At 52.8% G+C, this 26251-nt stretch overlaps 1 protein-coding gene across 3 annotated transcripts in view; it reads left to right on the plus strand.

The window, feature by feature from the left end:
- RPS6KA1 (ribosomal protein S6 kinase A1) overlaps nt 1-20405 on the plus strand; it is a 31079-nt gene extending 10674 nt beyond the window's left edge. For all 3 annotated transcript variants that reach the window (XM_034647314.1, XM_034647309.1, XM_034647302.1), the window contains 18 exons: nt 95-175; nt 352-431; nt 1699-1805; nt 2520-2557; nt 2925-3067; nt 3421-3491; nt 3779-3867; nt 4879-4943; nt 5198-5300; nt 6717-6847; nt 8214-8339; nt 8535-8624; nt 9009-9167; nt 17160-17321; nt 17568-17644; nt 17910-18027; nt 18956-19093; nt 19434-20405. In XM_034647314.1, the coding sequence (XP_034503205.1) occupies nt 95-175; nt 352-431; nt 1699-1805; nt 2520-2557; nt 2925-3067; nt 3421-3491; nt 3779-3867; nt 4879-4943; nt 5198-5300; nt 6717-6847; nt 8214-8339; nt 8535-8624; nt 9009-9167; nt 17160-17321; nt 17568-17644; nt 17910-18027; nt 18956-19093; nt 19434-19556 (1901 nt within the window). In that variant the 3' untranslated portion in view covers nt 19557-20405. The remainder of the gene's footprint in view (nt 1-94; nt 176-351; nt 432-1698; nt 1806-2519; nt 2558-2924; nt 3068-3420; nt 3492-3778; nt 3868-4878; nt 4944-5197; nt 5301-6716; nt 6848-8213; nt 8340-8534; nt 8625-9008; nt 9168-17159; nt 17322-17567; nt 17645-17909; nt 18028-18955; nt 19094-19433) is intronic.
- The last annotated feature ends 5846 nt before the right edge of the window (nt 20406-26251 follow it).

Below are 26251 nucleotides of genomic sequence, written 5' to 3' on the forward strand. Positions count from 1 at the left end.
AGGAACACGTGGAAGAGAGCCCCTCTCAGCCAGGGCTTGGGGATGACCGTTTGGGGGGCTAGATTCTCCCTGACTGCCTTTCTCTTCCGGCCAGTGCGTGACCGCGTTCGGACCAAGATGGAGAGAGACATCCTAGCTGATGTGAACCACCCGTTTGTGGTGAAGCTGCACTATGGTGAGACCACAGCCCCTGCTTGAGGTCCCACCCTACCTGCCGGCCTCTGCCCTGCCTGTGGGGGGCTGCCTTGACCGTATGTTGCCTCCACCCCCAGCAGGCCAAGGGAGCTTAGGGTAGGGGGGCAGGGCCCAGGGCCCAGCTGGCTCTACCACTGCCTTTTCCCCTCTCCCCAGCCTTCCAGACTGAGGGAAAGCTCTATCTTATTCTGGACTTCCTGCGTGGCGGGGACCTCTTCACGCGGCTCTCTAAAGAGGTGAGCTGACACCCCACTGCCGTGGGCCCCGGGATGGAGCTGGAGGGACAGCAAGGCCTCTCATCCCAGAGCTCTGTGAAGAGCGTGACCAGTGTGGCTTGGACCTGGACCGCCACCCAGGCCTGCCTAGCAGACCCTGACCTAGGAACCCGCCCTGGGACAGAGCGTACACTCTGGCCACACCTCAGAGTTTCTCCCAGGATGGGTGAGGAGGAGTAGGCCCTGGGTCTCACGCCACCCTGACTGACAGGAGCTAAGGAGTCTTTCATTTCTCCACCTCTGTTCTTCTAAGGCTGCCCCAGGCAGGGCTGTGAGGTTGGGAAGAAACCCAAATCCTCCCAGAAATCTAGATATTTTAACATTATGTCCCATGTGTTAACCAAAAGGATTTTTTATTTATTTGAGAGAGAGAGAGAGAGCAAGCATGAGTGGGGGGGCAGAGGGAGAGGGAGAAGCAGACTCCCCGCTGAGCAGGGAGCCTGATGCGAGGCTTGATCCCAGGACCCTGAGGTCACAACCCGAGCTGAAGGCAGACACCCAACTGACTGAGCCACCCAGGTGACCCTAACCAAAAGGATTTTAACTGACATAAAAGATTTTGAGCCAGTTATAAAAATGGGACCATCAATAGAAGTCAAACTTCAGAAGAGAAACAAACTTTAAAAAGATTTTTTAAATGTTATTTTAATATTTGAATAGGTAATACGTTTACATGATTGAAAAGAAAAATATCATTGAGAAGTCTTCCTCCCACCCCAGTCCCTCTACCCCCGATAGGTAAACATTTTTATTGATTTCTTGTTTAAGCACCCCATGTTTCTTTAGTAACACAAACCATTCTGATACACGTTCTGAATTCCAACCCCCACTTTCTTACAGAAAAAGTACTACCCTGTCTATACCGTTCTGTATCTTGCCTTGCTCAAGACAGTGTATCTTAGAGATTGATCTGTATCAGAGCACGGAGAGACTCTCCTTGCACAGAGCACTCGGTCATGCACGGGACAGAGCGCTCGTTCCAGTCTTCTCCTCAACCCCCGGACTCTTCCCAACCCTTTTGCTCTTTCCAAACAGTGCCACAATGAGTGACTTGTATGTTAGTCCTTCCACACTCAACCCCCTCTGTAAAGAGAAGAGTGTATGGCACGGGGGTGTCTAAGGGTCCTCCCCAAGGTGAGCCGTCAGGCCCAGGAAGCTGCTGGCTGCCGGGTGCCCCAGCTGTTGAGGAAGGGGCGCTCCCGCTGACTCCGCCTCCCGCCTTTTGCAGGTGATGTTCACGGAGGAGGACGTGAAGTTTTACCTGGCTGAGCTGGCCTTGGGCCTGGACCACCTGCACCACCTGGGTATCATCTACAGGGACCTCAAGCCTGAAAAGTGAGTGAAGCCTTAGCTCCACGCCAGCCTCCCTCGGGAGTGAGAGGCAGGCCCCGGGTCTCTCCTGCCAGGGGGGGCGTGACTCTCCCCAACAAAGTCTCCCTCTCTCTGGCGGCCCCATGAATAGGGGGTGGAGTGGGATGGTGGTGGACTCGGGGGGCTGCCGGATCCCAGTGCCGCTGTTGACGAGGCCGAGGCTCCTCTGTGTAGACGACTGCCTACATTTTTTGCTAATCCAGTGTGATGTCTGAGATGCCATCACTAAAGGTCGTTCCTCGATGTGGTCCTCTCTAGAATTTTCCTTAATATCTAAATATCCTCAGATGGTAACTTGGGGGAGCCCAGGGGGCCAGGTGCTGGGCTGGAAAGAGATCTGGCTTTAGAGTTAGACAGGCCTGAATTCAAATCTTGTCTCCACCACCTGTTAGCTCTGTGACCGTGTGGAGTTACTGAACTTCCCTGAGCTTTAGCTTCCCCGTTGTTAAAACAGGGCCATAATAGTACCTACCTCAGCCAGTTGTTCCCAGGATTAGCAAAGAAGGCAGGCAACGCATCTGCTTGGCAGCACCAGCCTGTTCCACCTGCCCCTCATCAGATGGATCTGGGTGGATCACCTTCTCTGGGCCAGGCCCAACCCCCCCCCAGCCCCCATGGTGTCACCAGAACCCAAGGGGCCACAGCTGAAGGGCCCCGACTCCCATCTCTCCATTACAGCATCCTTCTGGATGAGGAGGGCCACATCAAACTCACTGGTGAGTAGAGGGCCCCTGCCCCCGTTCGAGTCCCCAGGGAGGGCAGGATGGGCTCTTGATAGGCCTGGGCTGAGTGCCAGGAAATCTGTTCTTCTTGAGAGGCTGTGCCAGGCACTTGGAAGTGGTCAAAAGCCCAGGCCCTAGACTTGGGAAGGCCTGGGTCTGAACCCTAGCTCCCCACTAGGTGACCTTGAGCAAGTCACCTAACCTCTCTGGGCCTTAGCCTCCTCCCGAGCGTCTTGGGGGGTGATGCCTTCAGGCCTGTGGGCAGGGGCTGGGTGTGCAGTGGGACTGGTTGTCCAGGGGTTGGCAGCAGGGAAGGCAGGGGGGTTCCTAAAGATGTGTCCTCTTGCCCTCGTTGCCGCAGACTTTGGCCTAAGCAAGGAGGCCATTGACCATGAGAAAAAAGCCTATTCCTTCTGCGGGACAGTGGAGTACATGGCCCCCGAGGTCGTCAACCGCCAGGGCCACACCCATAGTGCAGACTGGTGGTCCTATGGGGTGTTGATGGTGAGTGCCCAGACAGGGGTAATCTGTGCAGTGAGGGGGTTGATAGTCTCCAAGACTTCCTCCTGTCTTCTCCCGGCCATGCTGCCTCACCCTCCACCTTCCTTGGGAGGATTCCAGGCTTGGCCCCGCGTGGGCTGCCCCCAGCCCGGGACTGGGCCTCTTCTCAGCCTCAGCCCCCTAGTACTGCTTTTGGTGTTCTGATTGGCAAAGGAAAGAGAGTCCCAATTCTTGGTCCGGCTGGACCTACCCCAGTCCAGCAAGAACCCTGAGAATGGAGCTGAGTGGCCTGGGTGGGAGGAGGTGAGGGACGGGGAGATGGAGACCAGAGTCTCAGAGACCCTTGTCCTTTGCAGTTTGAGATGCTGACGGGCTCCCTGCCCTTCCAGGGGAAGGACCGGAAGGAGACCATGACACTGATTCTGAAGTAAGCACCAGCCATGCCCTGACACTTCAGGGTCTCCCCCGATGCTGGCCCCAGCTTGGGGGCCAGCATAACACCCTGTTCCTGCCCCAGACTTCATTGATGAGACCCTCCTCTGGGTTAAGCATTATGCTTTCCAGGGCTTGGGTGGGGAATCCCTGAAGTCTTTGGGAGGTGAGTTAGTGGATGGTTTGTCTGGATTGAGCTGGAAATTCGACCTGGACAGAGCGGGGTGGAGAGACAGGGCCTCGGGCGGGCTCAGCCCTGATGAGATCTGGGGGCTATTTTAGGGCGAAGCTAGGCATGCCCCAGTTTCTGAGCACGGAAGCCCAGAGCCTCCTGCGGGCCCTGTTCAAGCGGAATCCTGCCAACCGGCTCGGTAAGCAGCCCCAGCTCGGGAGGGGAGCGGGGTACAGCTGCAGACTGGGCCACAGAGCCACATCTGGGGCTGAAAGGGGCCATTGTCCTTTTTGTGGGCAGACAATGCCGCGGGCCACCCTGCTTTCTGGCTCCATGTGTGGTGTTGGGGGGGTGACCTGTGTGTAGGGGGAAGTTAGGAACTGAGTCATCCGCACTCCCCCTGGGGACAAGGACAGAGGTCCCCACATAGCTCCTTCGCCAAGGCTGCTGGCGCAAGAGAAAGAGCATGAGCTCAAGAGTCAAAAGGCTCAGGTCCCAATCCTGGCCCTGTGTCAGGTCCCCACTGTCCTGCACACAGTTGTGGTCCCTCCGTAAATATTTGTTGAATGAGTGCCATTTATGAACTAAGTGACCCGAGGCAGTTGACTTCACTTCCCGGAGCCCCGGGTCCTCATCTCCATGGGGGAGGATGCTCTCGAACCGTGTTGACTAAATGAAGTTGCATGAACATGCCTGGTGTATAGTAGATGATAGTATGTCTTGGCTCCTTGGCTCTTTGGCTCCTGGGTTCCTCTGGACCATGAACAGCTTTGTAAGGTCCAGTCCGGGTCCCTGGGGTTGAATGGAGTGAGAGTCTGCCTGGTGGCTGACAACGACATGGGATAAGAGCAATAGAGAGGAGGCCTGGGCTGGGAGGGAGGTGGGGGCCTCTGCAGTCTCAGAACAAGGCCAGTTTCTGTTGTGTGTGGCCTTGGACAAGTTCCCTGACCTCTCTGGGCCTTTCTTCTTCCATTAGTACATTGGAGCTTGATCATAAGGGTTTCCAGAAAGTGGAAAATGCTGAGTGGGCAGTTAGGCCTTTGGGGTGATGAGTGGGTGGATTTGGGGCAGAGGAGCCCATTGTCCCCCATGCCCCAGTGGACTACTGCAACTGCTGGTCCCAGACCACAGTGAGGTCACACAGCAGACAGGGTGGGTGTCTGGGGACTTGGACTATCCAGGGGCAGACCCCTCATCTGGGCTCTTTCAGGCTCCGGCCCTGATGGGGCAGAGGAAATCAAGCGGCATGCCTTCTACTCTACCATTGACTGGAATGTGAGTGTGTCTGTCCACCCCAGAGCCCCAGTCAGGGCATCACATGTGGTGGGAGGGGGCTTCTACCAACAAGGGCCCCAGGTATGGAGTGGGTGACAGCACGGCCTTGGAGGAGAGGCTGGCCTCCCAAGGGCCAGCAGTTATGCCCCTGTCTGCATAGCCTATGCTCCAGGCCACTTACCTTCTCCTGCCTGAGGCTCCTGGTGGGCTGCTGGGGGTGCCATGGTGACTGGAGTGCCCACCCCACCTTGCAGAAGCTATACCGTCGTGAGATCAAGCCACCCTTCAAGCCGGCCGTGGCTCAGCCTGATGACACCTTCTACTTTGACACTGAGTTCACATCCCGCACACCCAGGGGTACGTCTGTTGTCTGGCTTGGCTTGGGCTGGTACAGGAGGGAAGCAGGAAGTCGGGGGCCCCTTGGGATGTAGGGGTGGTCCAGGTGTGTGGGCAGACCGGAGGGTAGGCCTCTGACTCTTTGTCCCTATCTCATTCAGCCTGACTCTCCCACTCCAGGGCTCTATGGGCCTCTTTGTATCTGGGTGAGGGGGTGGGGGAGTGGGTGGTTAAGGCCACAATAGAAAAGTCAGGCCCCCTGCCTGGGGCATCTTCCAGCCCACTGGGAAGACCGAACACTTCAGGCTCACATTCACGTCAGGGCTAAAGAATCCGACCCAGCAAAAACATGAGGTGGAGACAGTCTGACAGAGCAGAGGTGACAGCGCCCACAGGTCAGGGGCAAGTGTGGGAATCGCCTTTGGCTGCTCTGATCACTGGACCTAAGTGTACTCATCTAGAACATGGGCTCAGCCACAGACCCACTCTGTTCTTGGGGTTACTGCGAGAAGCCAAGGAGGGGGCTTTTGGGAGGGAGTTTGATAAATCCCAATATTTTGGCCAGATATTGGGGGATAGTGTTAGTTCTGGAAGGATTCCCAGATGGGTGGGTTTTAGCTCTCACTGTGGGTTGCACACCTCTGATGACAGGGAGCTTAGCACTTCTCCAAAAGTTTGTCCCATCCTGATTCACTTACTGACCCAGATGTACCAGGTTCCTGCTGTGTGCTGGTGACCAGCCACGGGGCTGGCCCTGCCTTCAGACGGCTCACACCGTAGTTGGGGGAGAGACGTGAAAACTATTGGGCAGTGTGACGAGTGCAGCTTCCTAGGGGTGCGGAGCTGGGGGAGCAGCCTCAGGCAGTTTCTCAGAGGGGAGCATGACAGCTGAGCCCCCAAGGACAGACGAGCCGTGGAGTACCCGGTTACAGGGAACAGCATGTGCAGGGGCTCGGGGGCTCCTTTAAGGACCTCGGGAGTCTGGTGAGGCTGAGCTGTGGAGTGGGGACAGAGGAAGCTAAGATCACAAGGACCTCAGTTGCCAGGCTGTGGAGTTGGGCTTTCTTTGGAGGGCACTTGAAGTGTTCAGGCAGGGGGTAGGTTTGTGGTTGGGACCATCCCTCCTGCTGCTGCGCGGAAGATGGACTCGAAGGGGCAGACCTGAGGACAGAGGCCTCCAGAGAAGGATGAGGTGTCCTGGCTTGGGCCAGACGCCCAGTGTGGGGGGTCTTTTATGTTTCTTGTATGTCAGGGCTGGGCTGGTGTAATCACACATGAACAGATGGGCTAACTGAGGCCTGGCGTGAGGGGCCTGCCCAAGCCCCCTCCAGAGCCCGCTGCTGAGGCAGGCCTGGAAGCCCCATGGTCTCCTTCTGCTGGGCTGCCTCGAGGTCAAGGGCGCCTTCTCAGGGTCACATCCTCCTCCCGCCCCTGCAGACTCCCCAGGCATCCCCCCCAGCGCTGGCGCCCATCAGCTGTTCCGTGGTTTCAGCTTCGTGGCCACTGGCCTGCTGGAGGACGATGGCAAGCCTCGGGCCACACAGGCACCACTGCACTCAGTGGTTCAGGTGAGGGGGCAGGAGACAGCTCCAGTGTCTTTTCTACCTGGAAGCCACCAAGGCAGAACGGCTGAGAACACAGGCTCTGGCGTTCAAACCCCGACTGTCACGGTATAGTCTGTTGGACCTCCCAACCTCCCTGGGCCAGTTTCTCAGCTTGGATGGCAACATGGATAGAAATTCCCAGCGCAGAGCCAGGGACGTTGTAGAACCTAGATAAGTAAATGCAAGGCGGGGGGCGCCTGGGTGGCACAGCGGTTGAGCGTCTGCCTTCAGCTCAGGGCGTGATCCTGCCGTTCTGGGATCGAGCCCCACGTCAGGGCTCCTCTGCTATGAGCCTGCTTCTTCCTCTTCCACTCCCCCTGCTTGTGTTCCCTCTCTCGCTGGCTGTCTCTCTCTCTGTTGAATAAATAAATAAAATCTTAAAAAAAAAAAAGTAAATGCAAGGGGTGCCCGGGGCGGTGGTGCTGGGGGTGACTGGCAGGTCCCTGATGGGGATGGGGACAGAGGACTCACGTTTCCTCACATGTGTCCCCCATGAGTGCACTTTCCCAGCTCCATGGGAAATTCAGAATTGAGAGGCATGAGTGTAAACTCTGGAGCTCATTTCCTGGCTCCAGAGCTTCCAGGGTAAGGGACTTTGAGTGAGACATTTACCTTCCCAGGGCCTCCGTTTCCTCAGCCTGTAAATGGGGGTGATGATAGAAGCTTTCTCCGTAGGTGGTTGTGTGTGTAAAGTTAAGGTGACTGTGTAATTTATTATACAACTGGGGCATCTTTGTCCAGGACAAGTATTAANAACTGGGACATCTTTGTCCAGGACAAGTATTAAACCAGACTGGATACAAGGACAACAGGTGTGAACCAGGGCTGTCACGCGGTCACTGCTGAAAAGTGCTGAGACTCGTGCCTGCCACACACTGAGCGCCATAGAAGCATTTGCTGTTGTTAATGGCTCAGAACCTTAAGACCCCTCATGAGGTGGGCTGTGACACCCCAGAAGGGGGAGGCAACTCACCCACTCTCACAGGAATTGGCAGAGCCGGGACCCAGCTCAGGGCTCCTACGTTCCTCAGGCCTGCCCAGCTTTCTCGGGGCCACAGACCCCTCGATGTGTGTGTGGTGGCTTGCCTGCCCCCATCACCCTGTCTGACCACAGTCCGGAGCCGCTGCATGTGCCAACATAGAGTAGAAAACTGAGGCCTGGGGCGGGGGGCAGATTCTTGCTCGAGGTTACAGGACCAAGATTCTGCCCCAGGCCTCTGGCTCTTGCCTGGTGCCACGTCCACTGAGCCAAGGCCTTGGGTGCTAGGGGACGACCCCCCCCCCCCAGTTCTAGAGCAGAGGGTCAGCCCCACCTGTTGGTCTCTTACAGCAACTCCATGGGAAAAACCTGGTTTTTAGCGATGGCTACGTCGTAAAGGAGACGATTGGTGTGGGCTCCTACTCCGTGTGCAAGCGCTGTGTCCATAAGGCTACCAATATGGAGTATGCTGTCAAGGTTGGCCTCTTGACCATGTTTCAACCAGGGCTGCTGGGCTGGGGGGAGGCCAATGTAGTCCTTGCCCTTAGGCTCTTTGGGTGGGTGAAAGGCATGTAGCCGGCACCCCCCAAGCCCTGCAGGGTGGGCTTCATGGCAGGGAGGGGCTCTGAAGAATGTCCCCCTGATACCGCCCCATGTACCCCCTTTCCTCAGGTCATCGACAAGAGCAAGCGGGATCCCTCAGAAGAGATTGAGATTCTTCTGCGATATGGGCAGCACCCCAACATCATCACTCTGAAAGATGTGAGTGGGGGGTCCTTGAGACTGGGATGAGGGCTGGGGCACTCAGCTCGGGGATTTGTCTCAGGACTGCCATTCCTTTGACTTCTGATTTTCCTCTGCTCGTGGGAGGCAAGGATCTTTGTGCCTCCCGTCTGGCTGCACCCCAAGGCCCCCACTTCAGACTCAGGCATAGTCTGACCGCTTGCCTGTCCCCTGGGGGACCAGTGCTGATATCCTCCTGTCTAGGGAGGACAGGGGCCCAGAGAAGTGAAGGCCCTGAGGGCCACTGAAGCACAGAGCAGAACACGTGTCCGAGGCTCATGTCCTTGTTTCCCAGTGAACGGGTAACCAGGGAGCCCGGGCCTGGCGTGGAGGGGAGGGCCCTGATGGTGAGGTCTCTGGCAGGTGTACGATGATGGCAAACACGTGTATCTGGTGACGGAGCTGATGCGGGGTGGGGAGCTGCTAGACAAGATCTTGCGGCAGAAATTCTTCTCAGAGCGGGAGGCCAGCTTTGTCCTGCACACCATCAGCAAAACCGTGGAGTACCTGCACTCCCAGGGGGTAAGTCTGGGGTAGGGGGCACCCCGCGGGGATGGCGGGCTGCCGAGAGTCTGACCATCAGCAGAGTGCGTGAGCCATGGGCTGGCCCGGGCAGTGGCAGGCTTCAGGCAGCCAGCCAGAGGGGAGACGAGGGATGGTGGGTGGGTAAGTAGATGGATTTTAGGAAGGGAAGGAGGGAGATGTGAGGCCAGATGGTGAAAAGGAATGTTTACACTGTACTTACTGTGTGCCAGGCACCATGCTAAGTTCTTTCCTTACATTATCTCAGTTGATTTTCACAACAACCCTGTGAGGTTCGTGCTGTTATTGGCCCCACTTTACAGGTAAGAAGACCAAGGCTCAGAGATGTGAGGTCACTTGCCCAGGTCACACAGCCAGGGAAGAACAGAGCCAGAATGTCTGAGGAATGTGAGGAGCTGCAGATAGGGTGTGGGTTTTTGAGTTAGGAAGCAGCAGGGTCAGCAGGGAGTTGAACCTGGTTGTGGGTTCGGCTGCTAGGACAGAGGAAGTGGATGTAGGAGGAAATGCTGCTGGAAAGATAGCAGGTGCAAGAGAAGAGGTATTTGTCCAAACCATACGATTTGGCCTCTGTCACTGCATGCAATGGAGGTAGAAAATTTCCTGTGGTGTGTATAGAAGCTGAAAGCAGAGTTAGCATGAGTTTCTCTCTGGACAAGATAATGTTTTGGGGTGCTTCCAATCAGACAGCGTGGGAGTTAATGCAGGTTCTGGAATCCGATGATCAGCTGTGTCTAAGTCCTATCTGTACGGTGGGGAAGGCCCCTCACCTCTGAGCCATTTCCTCATCTGCCAACTCGGGACAGCAGGAGCTGCCACCTCGCCGCTCTGGGAAGGCACCACGGGCCACGGCAGCCCCCGATGCTGCATCGGGGGGAGTAGGGCCAGATCATCGTTGTGCCTTGTTTTTTTTAATTAACTTTTTACTATCAAAAATTTTAAATATATACAAAACTATGAGAAGAGCATAATGAACTTCCAGATACCCATCACCCAGATTAAAGAATTGTTGGGATTTTTATCTCCCTTCTTCCGTCTCTCCCTCCCTCTCTCTCTATTCTTCCCTTTCCTTCCTTCTTTCTTCCCTTCCTTCTTCTTCCTTCCCTCTCTTTCTTTTTCTGTTGCTGAAGTATTTCTCCCAACCTTTTATTGAGGAAAACATTAAAATCTATAGAAAAGTTAAAAGAATCTTACAGTGAAAACCATTTCCCTTCTAGATTCACCAGATCTTAACAGTCTGCCCCATTTTCTTTATCTCTGTTTCTGTGTTTGTCTCTAGCTCTATGTCCTCATCTCTGCATATTAATATATATTTTTACAGGTGCATTTGAAAGGAAGTTATGGTGCTTGACCCATAAATACCTATAATCGAAATATTTTAAAGCATATCTCAGACCTCACATAATCTTAGTTGTATATCTAACTCTAAAAAACACATTTTCTTTCATAACAACTCTCAAAATTAACAATTACTTGTGTTCACGTTGGTACCTGGTCAATAGATACATTTCCCTATTGTCCTTTCAAACAATCTTCTGCCATTATTATATTGGAATCACAATCTCTGCAAGATTTACACCTTTCTTTCACTTGTTAAATCCCTTAAGTCTCTCTTCAAAAACGGAGATAAAATTTGCACAGAGTAGATCTTAAGTGTGTAACCTGATGAGTTTTCTTAAATGTGTACATCCACATAACCTCCGTAGTAAATCCTTCCTTTCTTATGCCACTGACTGGTTGAAGAGATCAGTTCTGTGGAATGTCCCACGTTCTGAATGTGTCTGTTTGCTTCCTTATGGCATCATTTTTTTAAAATATATTTTTTTAAGATTTTATTTATTTTTGAGAGAGAGAGCATGAGAGGGGGGAGGAGCAGAGGGAGAAGCAGGCTCCCCACTGAGCAAGGAGCCTGATGCAGGGCTCCATCCCAGGACCCTGGGATCATGACCTGAGCTGAAGGCAGATGCTTAACGACCGATCCACCCAGGCGCCCTATGGCATCATTTTAACTGTTTCTCTCTTGCCTGTATTTCTAAAATCTTAATTATATTCTGCTTCAACTTCTTTTCAGAAGCAAGGAGTTAAAAAACACTTCGTGGGAGGTGCAGTGTACTTCCTATGGCATCACATACCCAAGCAAAGTGTCACTTTGCCCCCATTAGTCATCGGTGCCCTCCGGTGGTAACAGTCTGGGGTGGGTGAATGGGTGACAGGCAGTGGGTGAGCCTGACAGCGTATTGTAAGGACCCTCACCAGCCTTTCATGCAATGGTTTCATCCTTTCAGGATCTTTGCCTGAATCAGTCATTTCATTAGGATGGCAAAAATGACAATGTCTGATTCTAATTTATTAGGGGGGATTCTTTTGTAAAAAAAAAAAAATCAGAGCTTCAATTCGGTTACCACACGTACTGTTTTATGGTCATATTTGAAGTGGTTTTGGCTTTTGAAATGGCCAGTGCAAATGGACTAATATTTAAATATGTCAGGTCAGATAATGTTTCCTTTTCCTGTTTTGTTCTCAAGTGAGTACTAGTTAAAGTTACCTCCAAGAAGGTTTAGAAGACAGAGCCAAAGCAGTGAGTTTCTCATGGGTCAAACTCAAAACAAGGAAGGACTTTGTAGAGTGAGAGCTGCCTCTTCCACTAGGGATGTATAAACTCCGAGGACAGACAGCCACGTGGTGGGGGTGTTACGGGAGAAAGTTCTCGCTTTCCCAACGCTGCGAGTCTGTGGGTCTCTAAAGTTTCTGGCCCTTTCCAAATACCAGCGGAGATGATGAGGAAATGGGAAACCCTCCTTGAGGTATTTGGAGGGAGATTCTTTGAGTTGGTTATGAGTTGGCAGTACCTGTGGTCTAGAAGCTGGGAATCTCCTGGGAGGGATGGGAAGGAGAGCAGCAGGGTCCACTGGGACTTTGTTTTAATGTTATCTTCAGTAAAAATTGAAGTATGCCATAAACACGCATCCTAACGTACAAGTCAGTAAATGTTCAGAAAGTGAATACGCCCCCCTAACCAGCACCCAAATCAAGAATCAGAGCTTTTCCAGTTTCCCACAATTCCGTCATATCCCTGCCAGTCCCTGCCGCCTTCCCAAGGATAACCATTCTAAGCTAAGTGCTAACAGCTTCTCTTCATTTTGCCCGTCTTCGAATTTTGCGTACACATGCTTGGTCGTGTCTGGCTACCATCGTGCTGCGTGCTCCCTGCGATTCCTCCACGTCGTGCGGCCGTAGCTCCCTCGTCCTCACTGTGGTGTAACTTCTGCTGTATGAACAGACAGTGCTTTCGTGCTCCCTTCTGCTGTTAATGGACACTGGGTGGTTATCAGTTTTTGACTATGACAAGTAAATAATGCCGCCGTGACATTCTAGCACTTGTCTTCTGGTGGCCACACATGTGCGTTGTGACACTGTGCGCACGCCTAGCAGTGGACCCTCTGGGTTGCTGTGTGTGTGTGTGTGTGTGTGTTCGTCTTCTGTAGGTGATGCCAGACAGTTCTCCAGAGCTGTTTTGCCTGCTTACAGCCCCTCCAGCACGTGCGGGAGTTTGGTCCTCGCCGGCGCTTGGGCTCTTGCATGGCCCTAAGCCTAGCCGCGCCCGTAGACGGCGAGGGCTTTCTCAAAGCAGAGTTCATCTGCATTTCCCTGATGACCAGTGAAGTTGAGCCCCTCTTCGTGTGTTTATTGCCATTTTGGACAGCCTCTTTCATGCACTGCCTGTTCAGGTCCTATGTTTATTTTTATTTTTTTTTTAATTTATTTATTTTTTTTTAATTTTTTATTTATTTATAAGACAGAGATAGAGACAGCCAGCGAGAGAGGGAACACAAAGCAGGGGGAGTGGGAGAGGAAGAAGCAGGCTCATAGCAGAGGAGCCTGATGTGGGGCTCGATCCCATAACGCCGGGATCACGCCCTGAGTTGAAGAGACGCTTAACCGCTCTGCCACCCAGGCGCCCCCCTATGTTTATTTTTAAAAATTGGGTTGTCTGCCTTTTTCATCTCATTTTGCCAGAGTTCTTTGTTGAACACATGGAGCCCTTTTGAGCCTAGCTTCCCTCGTGTTGTCTCCAGAAGGGCCCCGCTGTGCCCGGGACGGCCTGTTTGAGACAAGCCAGTGGAGTCACACTTTGGCTTCTCTGTTTAACCAGATGATTTACATAGAACTTCACTTTCTTTTTTTTCTTTTTTTCTTTTTTTTTTTTTTGTGGCTTGTCCCGGGCGCCTGAATGCACATCCTCCAGTGATAGGGAGGATGACACAGGTGTGGCTGCTAATGGAAGCTGGTGTGACACAGCAGTTCCCACAGGCCAGAGTTCTAAGCACTTTACGCATCAACTCAGTTGTTCCGACAGACAACTGGAAGTGGGTACTGTCATTATGCCCATTTTCTAAGTGAGGGAACTGAGGCTCTGGGAGTAAGTAAAAGTCTCCTCACTAATCTGGCTTCCCAGTCCCCTAGTTTTCCTGTCCTTGTTGTCCTTTAATCTTTAAGTGCTTTCTTTTTTTTTAAGATTTTATTTATTTGACAGAGAGAGAGAGAGCACACAGCAGGGGAAGCAGCAGGCAGGGGGAGAGGGAGAAGCAGGCTCCCAGCCGAGCAGGGAGCCCGATGTGGGGCTCGATATCAGGACCCCAGGATCATGACCTGAGCTGAAGGCAGACGCTTAACCAGCTGAGCCACCCAGGCGCCCCTTTAAGTGCTTCTTAACAAGCGCGCACTGTGTCTTAACGTCCAGCATGGTGGTGGCTTCGGCCCAGGGAGTGCTGGGGTCACTGTGACAGCAGCTGCCATTTCCCAAGCCCGGTGCTAAGTATTCCTGGTGCCTAACTGATATGTTCCTTCCTGCCTCAGCGCTCTCACCAGCCCCATTTTCCAGGTGAGAAAACAGGGCCAGAGAGGGTAAGTGTCATGCCCAAGGTCACACCGACTGTTAAAGCCGGGCTTTGCCCTCTGGCCTGACTGAAATCACAGCTCTGCCCGAGGCCACAGCCAGTACTCAGTGGCTGCATTTGACCTGCACACATATTTTGTTTGGCCTGCGGGCTGTGGGTTGTTTCCTTGCTTTGGGTTTGGTTGAGTTGGGTAATTTGGCTCCTTTTGAAAGCCGGGCCTGAGCGGCTGTGCAGGGACCATCAGCCAGAGTAGTTTAGGTGGCAGCTACCCCCGTAGACTGGTTGGCCTGGCTCCCTCTCAGCCGGGCTTTGCTCCTCGTGGGCCCCGCCCGTCGCACTCTTCAGTGCAAAGAGATGGGAGCCTGTCCCACACCCAGGGGACAGATGTCAGAATCACCGGTGAGCCGCATTACCTGGAGCATTTTGCCGTTTCTCTGTGTCGTGCGAGGGCAGGAAAGAGATCGAAAACTTCCATATCCCACTTTCCCAAAAGTGTCATCTGTGTCACACTGAACTACAAAGACTGTAGAATTAAGGTCAGAGCTGGGTTCAAGTGCCACTTCTGCTTTCTCACTTACGTGAGCAAGTCCATTCTCTTCTCATAGCCCTGGTTTCCTTCTCTGGAGAAAGAAACAGCAGTCCCTGCCCTGCCCTCTGCCCTAGGTGTAACCGCAGCCCCCGTGAGATCACGGGCAGGAGAGTATTTTGGAAACCGGGAAGATCACTCGTGCAGGGTAGTCGGTGTCCTCAGCCAGGCTGAGCATCCCTGACCTCCGGGAAGCCTAGCTGGGCCCGCCGCAGGGAAGAGAGTCTATTTTTAGGGTCTGGCCTTGTCTTTGGGGCCATATGATTGTATTAGGAAGGACAGAGACCTAGGAGCTGCTCAGGCACGGCCCAGGAAGGGGCTTCCCGAGAGCTTGGGTGCAATTTGCAGGTGTCGCCCAGACCGCCCTGCTGGGCTAGCCCTCTCCTCATCTGGCCCTGTTCCCTCTGTGGAGGTGGGCTGCCCTGGGCCATGTCTACCCTCCAACCTACCTGCCCCACGGGCACCTGCTAGAGGGCTTGGGGGTCAAGGGGGACTATGAAAGGATCATTTCATTAAGCCACCTGATCTGTGGGAGTCAGCTGACCTCACCTGCAAGATCTCTACGTGTTTCAGAGGTGGGTTTGTTCATCCGTCGCACAGAGTTCACTTAGCATCTGCCCTGTGCTGGGCTACTAGGGGAGCAGGCGCTCCACAGACAGGGTTGCTTATGGTCGAAGGAGCCTCCCTTGGCCTAAGCTCAGGACACTTGAGGGGTTGTGGTGGACAATGAGACTAGAATGGATATCTGAGCCTCCCACACCAGGATGGGGACTTTGGGCTTTATCTTGCAGGTAGTAGGGAGCCGTTGAAGGTTTTTGACAACACCCTATTAGCTCATGGGGGGAGGAGCAAGAGGGGTGTGTTGGGCTCGAGGGTCTGTGGAACATTCAGTTGCTGCTATCTGGTAAGCAGCTATATGATTCTGGACTCAGGAAAGTTCTGGGCTAGGGTCTGTGATCTGAGAGTTGTCGATAATTAGGTAATGGAGGAGGGCTCTACATAGAACCCTGGAGAGGAAGAGGGGAGGGTGGAAAGTGGAGTGGTTCAGCCCTCTCAGATTACAGAGGAGCAGAGGGGAGCCAGAGGAGTCATTTGCTTCAGACCTCAGTAGTAAGTGTCTTTCAGGGATTCAACAGATGCTCCTTGAATACCTTCTGTGAGCTAGGAACTATTCTAAATGTTGAGATACAGCGGTGACCCAAACACTCATGGAACTTACATTCCAGTGGGTGGATTCAGAAAAACAAAGTAAATATGTCAAGTGGAGGTAAATGCTATGGATAAAAATAAAGCAGGGTGAGGAGACTAAGGATTACTGGTTGGCATTTGCTATTCTATGTGGAATGGTCTAGGGAAGTCCTCACTGGTAATGTAACATTTGAGCCGAGACCTGAAAGAAACGAGAATGAGCCAGGCAGATGCCTGAGGGACGAATGTTCCTAAAAGTGGGAACAGTGAGTGCAAAGGCCCTGAGGCAGGAGTGTGCTTGGCATGTTGAAGGATGTGCAAAGAGGCTGGTGTGGCTGACGCTGATTGAGCAAGGAGGAGAGTGCTAGAGGACAACAGAGTGCAAGAGATGTGGGTGAGGGGCAGGGGAAAGATCAGGTAGGGCCATCATAGGTCTTTGGAAGGACTTTGCCTCTTACAAGGGGGAAGCCTTGGAGGGGTTCCAGCCAGGTGACATGATCTGACTTACATTTAACAGGATCACTCTGGCTGCTGTATTTATTTATTTTTTATTTTATTTTTTAAAGATTATTTATTTATTTGATAGAAAGAGAGAGAGAGTGAGTGCACCAGCAAAGGGAGCTACAGAGGGAGAGGAAGAAACAGGCTTCCCAGCGAGCAGGGAGCCTGACTTGCAGCTCGATTCCAGGATTCCGGGATCATTCCAAACAACCAGAAGGCAGACGCTTAACCGACTGAGCCCCCCAGGCGCCCTGGCTGCTGTATTTAGAACAGACTGTAGGAGGCAGGGCAGAACCAGGGAAGTTGGGAGGTGGTTGCCATCATACAGGGGAGGGAGGATAGTGTCCCTGGTTGGGATCAGTGCTGCCAGTAGAGGGGTTGAAAAGTGGTTGGGCTCTGGATAGATTTCAGTGGCAGAGACAGAGTTCGCTGATGCCTGGATTGAGGAATGTAAGGAAAAAAGAGGAATTGAGGAGGACTCGGGATTTTGACCCAAGCGATGGGAAGCATCGGTGGAGTTGTCTTTAGGAAAAACTGTGATGAGTGGATTTGAGGGGAGGAATAAGTAGAGTTTGGTGTGGACAGGTGAAATCAGGGCTGCCACACAGACATCCACACAGAGTACAGGTCGGCAGGATCAGCAGCCCTAAGGGCCCCATTTCAGCCCCTTCCCTTCCTTTCAGATTCTGGGTCCTCCTGTCCCTCTCTGGGCCCGTCTTCCTAACTCCCCCATCCCTGGCAGTTGATCTGGGCCGCTAGCAGCCTGCCCACATTGAGACTGACCGGACCCTCTGCCCTTAGGTTGTTCACAGGGACCTCAAGCCCAGCAACATCCTGTACGTGGACGAGTCTGGGAACCCCGAGTGCCTGCGCATCTGTGACTTTGGCTTCGCCAAGCAGCTGCGTGCCGAGAACGGGCTCCTCATGACGCCCTGCTACACTGCCAACTTTGTGGCACCCGAGGTGAGCCTTCCCGCCTCCTCACCTGCGAGAGTAAGGGGGCCCGGTGCAGGCGGCCTTGGCCCTTCTGCTGAGGCCCCACGTTGTCCAGGATTCCAGTCTGTATGGTCTTGGCTTCGGTACCGAGGGAGGATCCAGCCCACGGCTGGGATCCTTGTCCTACCCTTTGGGGAGCAGCGCGCAAGCATAGGGGGCCACTTGCCGCTGCCCCTCCGACTGACCACCCTCCCCTGCCTTCCCTCCTGCCAGGTGCTCAAACGCCAGGGCTACGATGAGGGCTGTGACATCTGGAGCCTGGGCATCCTGCTGTATACCATGCTGGCTGGGTGAGCGTCCCCTCTCCCCTGCCCCTTCCTCCAGCCCGCGGGCACCCGCAGGGCTGGTGCTTGGCTGAGGGGAGAGACACAGCCCTGCGTCAGGAGGGTCTGAAGATGGGGACGTGGCCCTGCCTTTGGGAGCCCCACATGGAAGGGGAAGACACTGCCCTGGAGAGTACCCGGTCTGAAGGGAGAAACACGGCTCTCCACCCCCACCCCTTGCCCCAGGATGGAGGCCAGGGGCTGTACCCAAACTGGGTGGACTTTTCTCCAGATACACTCCATTCGCCAATGGACCCAGTGACACACCGGAGGAAATCCTGACCCGGATCGGCAGTGGGAAGTTCACCCTGAGTGGGGGAAATTGGAACACAGTTTCAGAGACAGCCAAGGTGAGTCTGTGAGGCGCAGCTCATTTGGGATGGGGAGGCAGGGTCCAGTTCCGGGCTTTTTAGCAGTCCATGAATAGGTAAGTGGCAACCTCGTTTCTGCAAGTGGAATGTTCCACAGATCCCTGTTGCTGTATTTCTCCAAGTGGAAGATTCCCAGGCGCACTGCCCTCCTGCCTTGTTTGGACAACTTGGTGATCATTCACGGCCCTTCCCGTGTTCTGAGCCCTGCGGGGGGACAGGAGGCTGCATAATCACAGCCCTTGCCTTGTGGGAACTTGGTGTGGGGAGAGATGCAGGCTTGCGTACAAGGAACAGAGATGCCAGGCAGCAGAGAAAGGCAAGTCCTCCTCCAGGGGTGCCGGCATTGGAGGCATGGAGCAGGGCTACTGACCATGTCAAGCAGAGAGGCCTTCTCAGAGGAGGGAACATTTGAGCTCACCGTATTAGCAAGGCTGCAGTTATGGGAGCCTCTGTGCCAGACAATGGGTTGAGCCCTTAATAAATAGTACCTCATATCAACCTTATGAGGCAGATACTGTTCTCCTCCCTCTTTCTTAGAGGGGAAACTGAGGCTCGGAGCATTGAAGTAATTTGCCCAGGATAATCAGTTGATCAGCAGAAGAGTCAGGTTTTGAACCTGAGTCTGCCTGATCTCAATCTTAGGTTCTCCCCATCTTCCTGCATGGCTTCTAGAAGGTGAAAGAGAAAGGAAAGGACGTTCCAGGAAGAAGTGCCAAAGAAGGGCATGTGCTTGGGCAGCCTTGGAGCGATGTGGAGAATGGATTACAGGGGCTATTGGAAGGGCTCAGGCTGGAGATGGTGGGAGATGGTGGAAGATGGCCACTTGCCCATTTCTCAGCAGTGGGGCACCGCTGTGTGCTCCCCTGCCAGCCCCTCCCACCAACCCTCTTGTTTGCCGTGCCCCCAGGACCTGGTGTCCAAGATGCTGCATGTGGACCCCCACCAGCGCCTCACAGCTAAGCAGGTCCTGCAGCACCCATGGATCACCCAGAAAGACAAGCTCCCTCAGAGCCAGCTGTCCCACCAGGACCTGCAGCTTGTGAAGGTACAGCCACTCCGGGCTGCTGGGCCTCTGGTGGCCCAGGCCAGGGTTCCATGGGCAAGAACTTGGGTGGCATAGCCTGCAGATGCCACATCTATCTGTCCTCAGGGAGCCCCAGTCTAATATGCAAGGGTGTCAGCGGTCCTTGGGGGCACACAGGCTCTGACCTCCAAAGCCTCCGGTCTGATGGAGGAGGCAGAACTAATGACCATGAAGGACCACCAAGGCTGGATTAACAGGGGGCTGGGTGGGTGTGGAACACTGAGAGCGGCCGGCGAGCACATGTCCCCGCTCCCGCCTGCACCCCCACCGTTATGGTCTGACCTCCCGCCATCTCTCCCAGGGAGCCATGGCAGCTACCTACTCTGCCCTCAACAGCTCCAAGCCCACCCCTCAGCTGAAGCCCATCGAGTCATCGATCCTGGCCCAGCGGCGGGTGAGGAAGCTGCCGTCCACCACCCTGTGAGAGGCCAGGGCGTCCGGGCCGCAGGGCGGTGCTAGCTTGATGGAGGCAGCATACTTCCCAGAGGGAGCAGGCCTGAGTCACAGGGCCCCAGGGAGCGGAGCCCCGAGGGGCCCAGGAAGCGGCCAGCCCAGATCACTCCCACCAAGGGTGTGAGAAGTGCCTTCTCCTTCCCCAGGACGGACTCTTCTCGGCTCGTGCTCTGCTGGTTGAAATCGATGCACTGTACAAACTAATCTTTTTTAAGGGAAAAAATGGCATCAACCGCCATGGATTTTTTACAAGATCCATTTGCCTTTCTGGGAACAGAAATAGCCAGTGCAGCCCCAGGAGGGGCACTGAGTCACACCAGGGCTTTCTGTGGCTGCGAGTCCTCAGAGCTTTGGCGTCCTACCCCGGGGCACCCCACGACAGGCCACCTGCAGCCATCCGCACATACCTCCAGGGCAGTCCCGCACCACCTTCCAGAGCCCTCAGCTGTTAGCAGAACTTGCTCTATTCGAAGTCAGCTCCTTTTCCGTTCTGTTCTGCTGTGGGGGGGGGGGGGGGGGGGGNAACCTCCTCCTGCTAGAAGAGAGGACCAGGACCCCATGGCCCTCAGCTCAGGCACCAGCATCTACACCGGCTCCTCCAGTGGGTTCCTGCAAGGAGATTGGGCAGCCCCAGGAGGAGGGATCCAGAAAGCACTTTTGGACTGACTTGTGTTGGGATTCTGCTCCAGGACAGAGTTCACAGGAGGCCTGTGGGCCGGGCCGAGAGAGGCGGGGGCTCTTTTTCATTTCCTCCTCAGCTGGTTACTCAGGGTTCTTCTGTCCATGGCCTTTCTAATAAACTTGCAGTTGAGTTGAAGCACGCTCGCCTCCACTGTTCATCCCTGAATTTCCCCTCTCTGCTATTGGGTGCTAAGGACTTTGGCAGCAACGAGAAATGGACCAGGGCCAATGAGCCCAGCTGCTTGGAGTTCAGGTCATTTGGGGAGCATGTGGGAGTCCCACCAGCCCTTCCTACACATTCCTGCCAGGAGATTCCATTATGGTATTAATAAGAGGAATGGTATTATTAGCCACCAGTGACCAAGTGCTGGCGCTGTGCCTGGGCCTTCCGTGTGTATCTCATTTAATCTTAACGCTGTGAAGTAAATGCTAGTCTATTATTAATTCTGTTTATAGAAGGGGAAACAGAGGCTCAGAGAGGGGAATGACATTTTGTCCACAATAAGTATTTTCTGAGCACCGACCTTGGCCCTGCTCCAGATACCGGGGAAGCAAGTAGAAAACAAGGTCATTGTTTTCATGGGTCTTTCCTCCTAATAGAGGAAATGGACAATTAGCAAACTGAGGTCAGCTATGGATAAGACATATGCAGAATTAAATTGGGATATGAGATGGCATGGTCAGGAAGGCCTTTGTGGGAAGGTGACCCAGAAGCTGAGATTGAATGATAAGGGCTGGGAAGAGTTGGGAGGAAAGGAGGTGGGTGTGGAAACACTGTCTCCAAGGAGGATGTTAACAGCCTGGGCATGCTCACAGAGGGACCAAAGAGAAGCCAATGTGGCTGTGATATCAGGGCCAGGGGTTTGCATAAGATGAGGTTGGAAAGGAAGTTAGGACTGGTCATGCTGGGCCTTGTGGCCCACGGTAGGGAGTTCGGGTTGAATTCCAAGTAAAATGTAAGCTCCTAGACGAACTTAAGCAAAAGAGTGGTTTGATTTACATTTTTAAAAGATGGTTCTGACTAATGTATAGAGAATTAACGGGGCGGGCGGGGGGGGACTACTGCAGTGGCTCAGATGAGAGATGAGGTGGCCTGGCCTAGGACAGTGGGAGAGGAGACGGGGAGGGAGCGAGCAGGTGGGATATGCTTTATAGGTAGAGTAGACAGCATTCGTTGGCAGTTTGGATAGAGAGGCTAAGAAAAAAAGGAGATTCTTAGGATATCTTCTGGATTGTGGACTTGAGCAGTTGAACGCTGAGGGAAACGTGGAGGAACAGTTTTGAGAATTCTGCGGGAGATACCTTTTAAATACCAGAACGGAGATGTCAACTCAGAGTTGTAACTAGAAGTTGGAGTTCTGGAGAGAGGTCTGGATTGGAAGTATCCATCTGGGAGTCATTAGCTTGGAGGAAGTTTATAGAGCCAAGAGGCCGGGCTTTTCCAAGTGTGGCCCACAGACCGGCAGCAGCAGCAGCATCTGGGAACTTGTTCCAAACACGGAACCTCAGGCCCATCCCCGGACCCACTCCGTCAGATTCTGCCTCTGAACAAGATCTGCATATGGTTCGTGTGCGCATGGAAGTTTGAGAAGTGCTGTTGGGAGGACTGAGCAGAGAAGGAAAGGGACCGCCGTCGGGCCCTGGAGCATGCTAGCACTTAGGGTGGCGCAGAAGAGACAGCCCGTGAGCGGGGCCTGCCGGTCTGGCAAGATCTGAGGCCCTTTGAACCGGGGCCTCTGTTCCTGTTATTTCTCAGCCTCCCCGCTTTGTAGGTTAGAAAGCCAGAGCCTTGGGGGTGAGTGAATCCTGTTAGGATGGAAGGAGTTTCCGACACGAGCCCCTGAGCTTCACATTGGCCTAAGCACGCAGGTTCTGAGCTAGCGGCCTCCGCATAGGAGGAGGGAAGGCAGTGTTGGGGTCCCAAGGGCTCAGGAGCCCTCCTGAACACCCAATGACGCACACAGTGCTGAGCCCCTGACCTGGGTTTGTTCACTCCCCTGAGACTCAGTTTCTCCATCTGTGCAGTGAAACCAACATGTCCTGTCCTACCCACCACCCACGGTTGTCCACCCTGGACCTCTTCACCCGAGCTGGAATCCTGAGCGTCATTCCCGACTCCTTCCCCCACTTCCCACATCCTTCTGTATCCTGGCGCCATCAATTCTGTCTCCTAAATATTTGGGGGATTTATCCCCTCCTCTCCATCCTCCCTGTCCTCATATTTTTGTTCTTTGCCACAGCCTACTAATTCCCTCCAGTCTTTGTGTCCCCAACATCCTCCATTTAGAATTCCAGATCTGACCCAGCATCTGCCCGGGAGTGGCTGCTCACCGTCCACAAGATAGAGCACAGGCTGACAATCTCCCATGTGATCTGGCCCTCGCTGAGCATCAGCGCTCATAACATAACCTCGTACTGCTCACAAAACCTGAACTTGCTGTGCTGCTGCCTCCCCTGGCTTCTGCTGCTGTGTTCTGGTTGACTCTTACTCATTCTTTAGGAAAATTTGAACGACACTTCCCAGAAACCAATTAGCAGACCCCACACAGGCTTTGACAGTCCTCTTGTGGGATCCCCAGATACCTGGCTGCTCCATTTCTTTGTACATCACACTGTTTGGAAACAGCTGATGATGTCTTCCTCCCCTCCCCCACACCAGACTGTGAACTTGGGGATATGGAGTGTGTTTTGTTCATTTTGGGTTTTTTTTTCTTTAATTTTATTTATTTTTTTGACACAGCGAGAGAGCCAGCGAGAGGGCCAGTGAGAGGGAACACAAGCAGGGGGAGTGGGAAAGGGAGAAGCAGGCTCCCCGCTGAGCAGGGATCATGGGATCATGACCTGAGCCGAAGGCAGACGCTTAACGACTGAGCCACCCAGGCGCCCCTGTGTTTTGTTCATTTTGTACCCCAGGCACCTAGCAGCAGGCCTGGCACACGATATTTTGGTCTTCAGCTAGCGTTTGTTGACTGGGTCAGCACGAGAGAAAGCAGGAACAGTGGACCTGAAAATGGGTGGTACAAGTGGAAGCACAGAAGCTACATCCTCGGAGTTGCAGGAGACTGGAAAGGCATCTGGGGAGGAGGAAGAGACGCTGGTGCTCTGAGGCCCAGAGCAGTTAATGCCTCGTCCCAGGCACCAAAGGGAAGATTGAAGAACCAGGAACTGGTGATGGGTGGGGTGGGTGCCATAGGTGTCTTCTCAGCAACTAAACTCTAAAGCATAAATTCTTCACCTCTCTGAGCCTCGGTTTCCCCACTTGCTAAATGGGATCATAATTCATGTCCATTTCACAGCATCACCTAAAGATCAATGAGCAAGTGAATGTGAGTATGTTTAGGAAGTTAAAAGAGCAGCTTGTACCATTAAGCTTGTTCTGATTTTCACAAAGTCAAAACAACTCCCCAAGAACTCAGTGGACCCCAGAAACCGTTCCCAGCTGCCAGCATCTCAGCCAGGAACTTCTCTGAGTGCTGACTCCCTGGGTAAAACCCACTAATCGAAATAACCTGTCTTGGAGGAAAAAATTGTCAATCCATATGTCCCTAAATTCTAGAGTCACTCTTCCCTTTAATGCTCAATAACAATCCCTGAGCTCCCACCCCTGTGGGACACCCCTTCCCACGAAATATTGGCTTCCAACTATTAAACGAATATTAGGGGCGCCTGGGTGGCTCAGTCAGTTCAGGGCCAGACTCTTAATATTGGCTCAGGTCATGATCTCAGAGTTGTGTGAGCGTGGAGCCTGCTTAAGATTTTCTCTCTCCCGGGGGCGCCTGGGTGGCACAGCGGTTAAGCGTCTGCCTTTGGCTCAGGGCGTGATCCCGGCATTATGGGATCGAGCCCNTGCCTGTGTGGCTCGGTTGAGTGTCTGACCCTTGGTTTTGGCTCAGATCGTGATCTCATGGGTTGTGGGATCGAGCCCCACATTGGGCTCCGAGCTCAGATCCTCTCTCTCTGTCTGCCCCTCCTCCCCTCTCTCCCTCTCTAAAAAATAAATAAATAAACAAATACTATGTGGAGGTGTTGGACACCAAGTGTTTTCCATGCTTTACTTCACTTGATCCTCACGTGAAGGAGATATGATTAATTCCACTTCATACATGAGAAAATCGAGGCTTGGAGGTTGATTTGCCCAAGGACACGGGTGAGTGGCAGAGCAGAACTCAAAACGAAGTCTGTGTGATTCTGAAACTCACTCAACGACTGTGTTGGCCCATTTCTCTGCTTCCGAGAATGCCCAAAATCTACTTAAATGTTCCACAGATCTGTCTGGTGTGGTCATAAACGTTGCTATAATATTGGGGTCTGGTCTCAATTAGAGGATGTAGTTGTTAGTTACATTTCCCAGCTGGCAAACAACAGAGAAGGCGCGGGAAATGCGGGGAGTTTCCTATGCACAGTCTCAGAAGGTAGTGAGTTCCCCATCGCCTGGGCTGCAAACACACAGAACTAACTAATGAGCCTTGTCAGGATATTAGAAGAGATTCTAAATCCCAAGCCGGGAACTGTTTAAATGGTCTTACATGTCCCCTCTGAGTCAGAGACTCATATTCTCAATTGTTGGCACAGGCATCAAAGTCCCTGAGCATTTCTTGCCTTCTACCCACTATGTACCATGGTCTCCATGACCGTTTCTAAGACAAGCAACCTCAGAAAAAAGGCTGGTTTCCTGCATATGTTAGATATCCAAACCTTTGGTACATTAGTTAACACTTGGATTTCTCTCACCCAGCCCTATCATAAAAGGCCATCAAAGGACCTGCCAATCTGTGATTTGGCTATTCATGTAATGGCCATAATAGCAGGCAGGCTTTGTTGAGTTCCTTCGTTACCGTGAACACATACACAGTTGTGTATATGTAGTTGTCCTCCGTTTTTCAAAAGTTCGCAATAGGCCGTTTCGCTTTTACAAAAGAGCTACATTAGTATCTGGTTTTGCTAACGGAAGGAAATCCGAAGAGGATTTCTTACCCCAAGCACCCCTCCAAGCTCCTCCCCAGGGAGCTCCATTCAGCATCAAGCCACCATAGCATTTCTTTGCTTGCTTTCTTTTTCTTTCTTTCTTTTCTTTCTTTCTTTCTTTCTTTCTTTCTTTCTTTCTTTCTTTCTTTCTTTCTTTCTTCTTTCTTTCTTCTTTCTTTTTACTTTCTTCTTTCTTTCTTTTTCTTCTTTCTCTTTCTTTTTACTTTCTTTTTTCTTTCTTTCTTCTTTCTTTCTTTCTTTCTCTCTCCTCTCCTCTCCTCTCCTCTCCTCTCCTCTTTTCTCTTCTCTTCTTTCTCTTCTCTTCTTCTTTTAAAGTAAGCTCTACACCCAACCAGGGTTTGAACTCAGGACCCCAAGATCAAGAGTCACATGCTGTACCAACTAAGCCAGCTACTGGATCTTTGAACTGTGTCTGGGAGCATCTGTGATTTATCTCAGTTTACTCTGTGCATCCGTTAGCAAGATGGGTTCTAAGGTTTCAGAAAAACCTAAGAAAGGTTATTTTGGGATTTCGGGAAAGCTAAAAAATTTTCCATATAAATGAATGTTAATTGCTTCTTCACTTTATGTCATTTCGGCGTAGAGAAGTTTTCATAGGAACACTGTGCTTTCAGACAGTCAAGGAAACCTGTACTCAAAGCAATCTCATGGGGTAGGTTTTATCACTTCCATCTCATGAGGCTTAGAGAGAAAACCTGCCCGCGGTCCCCCAGCAAGTTCGTGACTGAGTCATGTTTCGAAACCGGGTCTGTTCAGCCTCAGAGCTCATAGCACACCTGATACACAGGCTGCCCCTCATCCCGCAGTGACTCACAGAAATCTCACAGTCAAAAAATGCTCTAGAAGACTGAGACCCAATCTCCACCCACTAAAGGAATCTCCCGTAGATGGTTATCTGTTCTGCTCAGACACTGCCGATGACAGAGACTCCCCCACACCACAAGGCAGTCCCCGCATGGCTGGAAAGTTCCTCCACTCTGAGGTCTTCTGAGTCGCTTC

This window comes from Ailuropoda melanoleuca, chromosome 2, assembly GCF_002007445.2.
Source record: "Ailuropoda melanoleuca isolate Jingjing chromosome 2, ASM200744v2, whole genome shotgun sequence".
NCBI classification, from domain to species: Eukaryota; Metazoa; Chordata; class Mammalia; order Carnivora; family Ursidae; genus Ailuropoda; species Ailuropoda melanoleuca.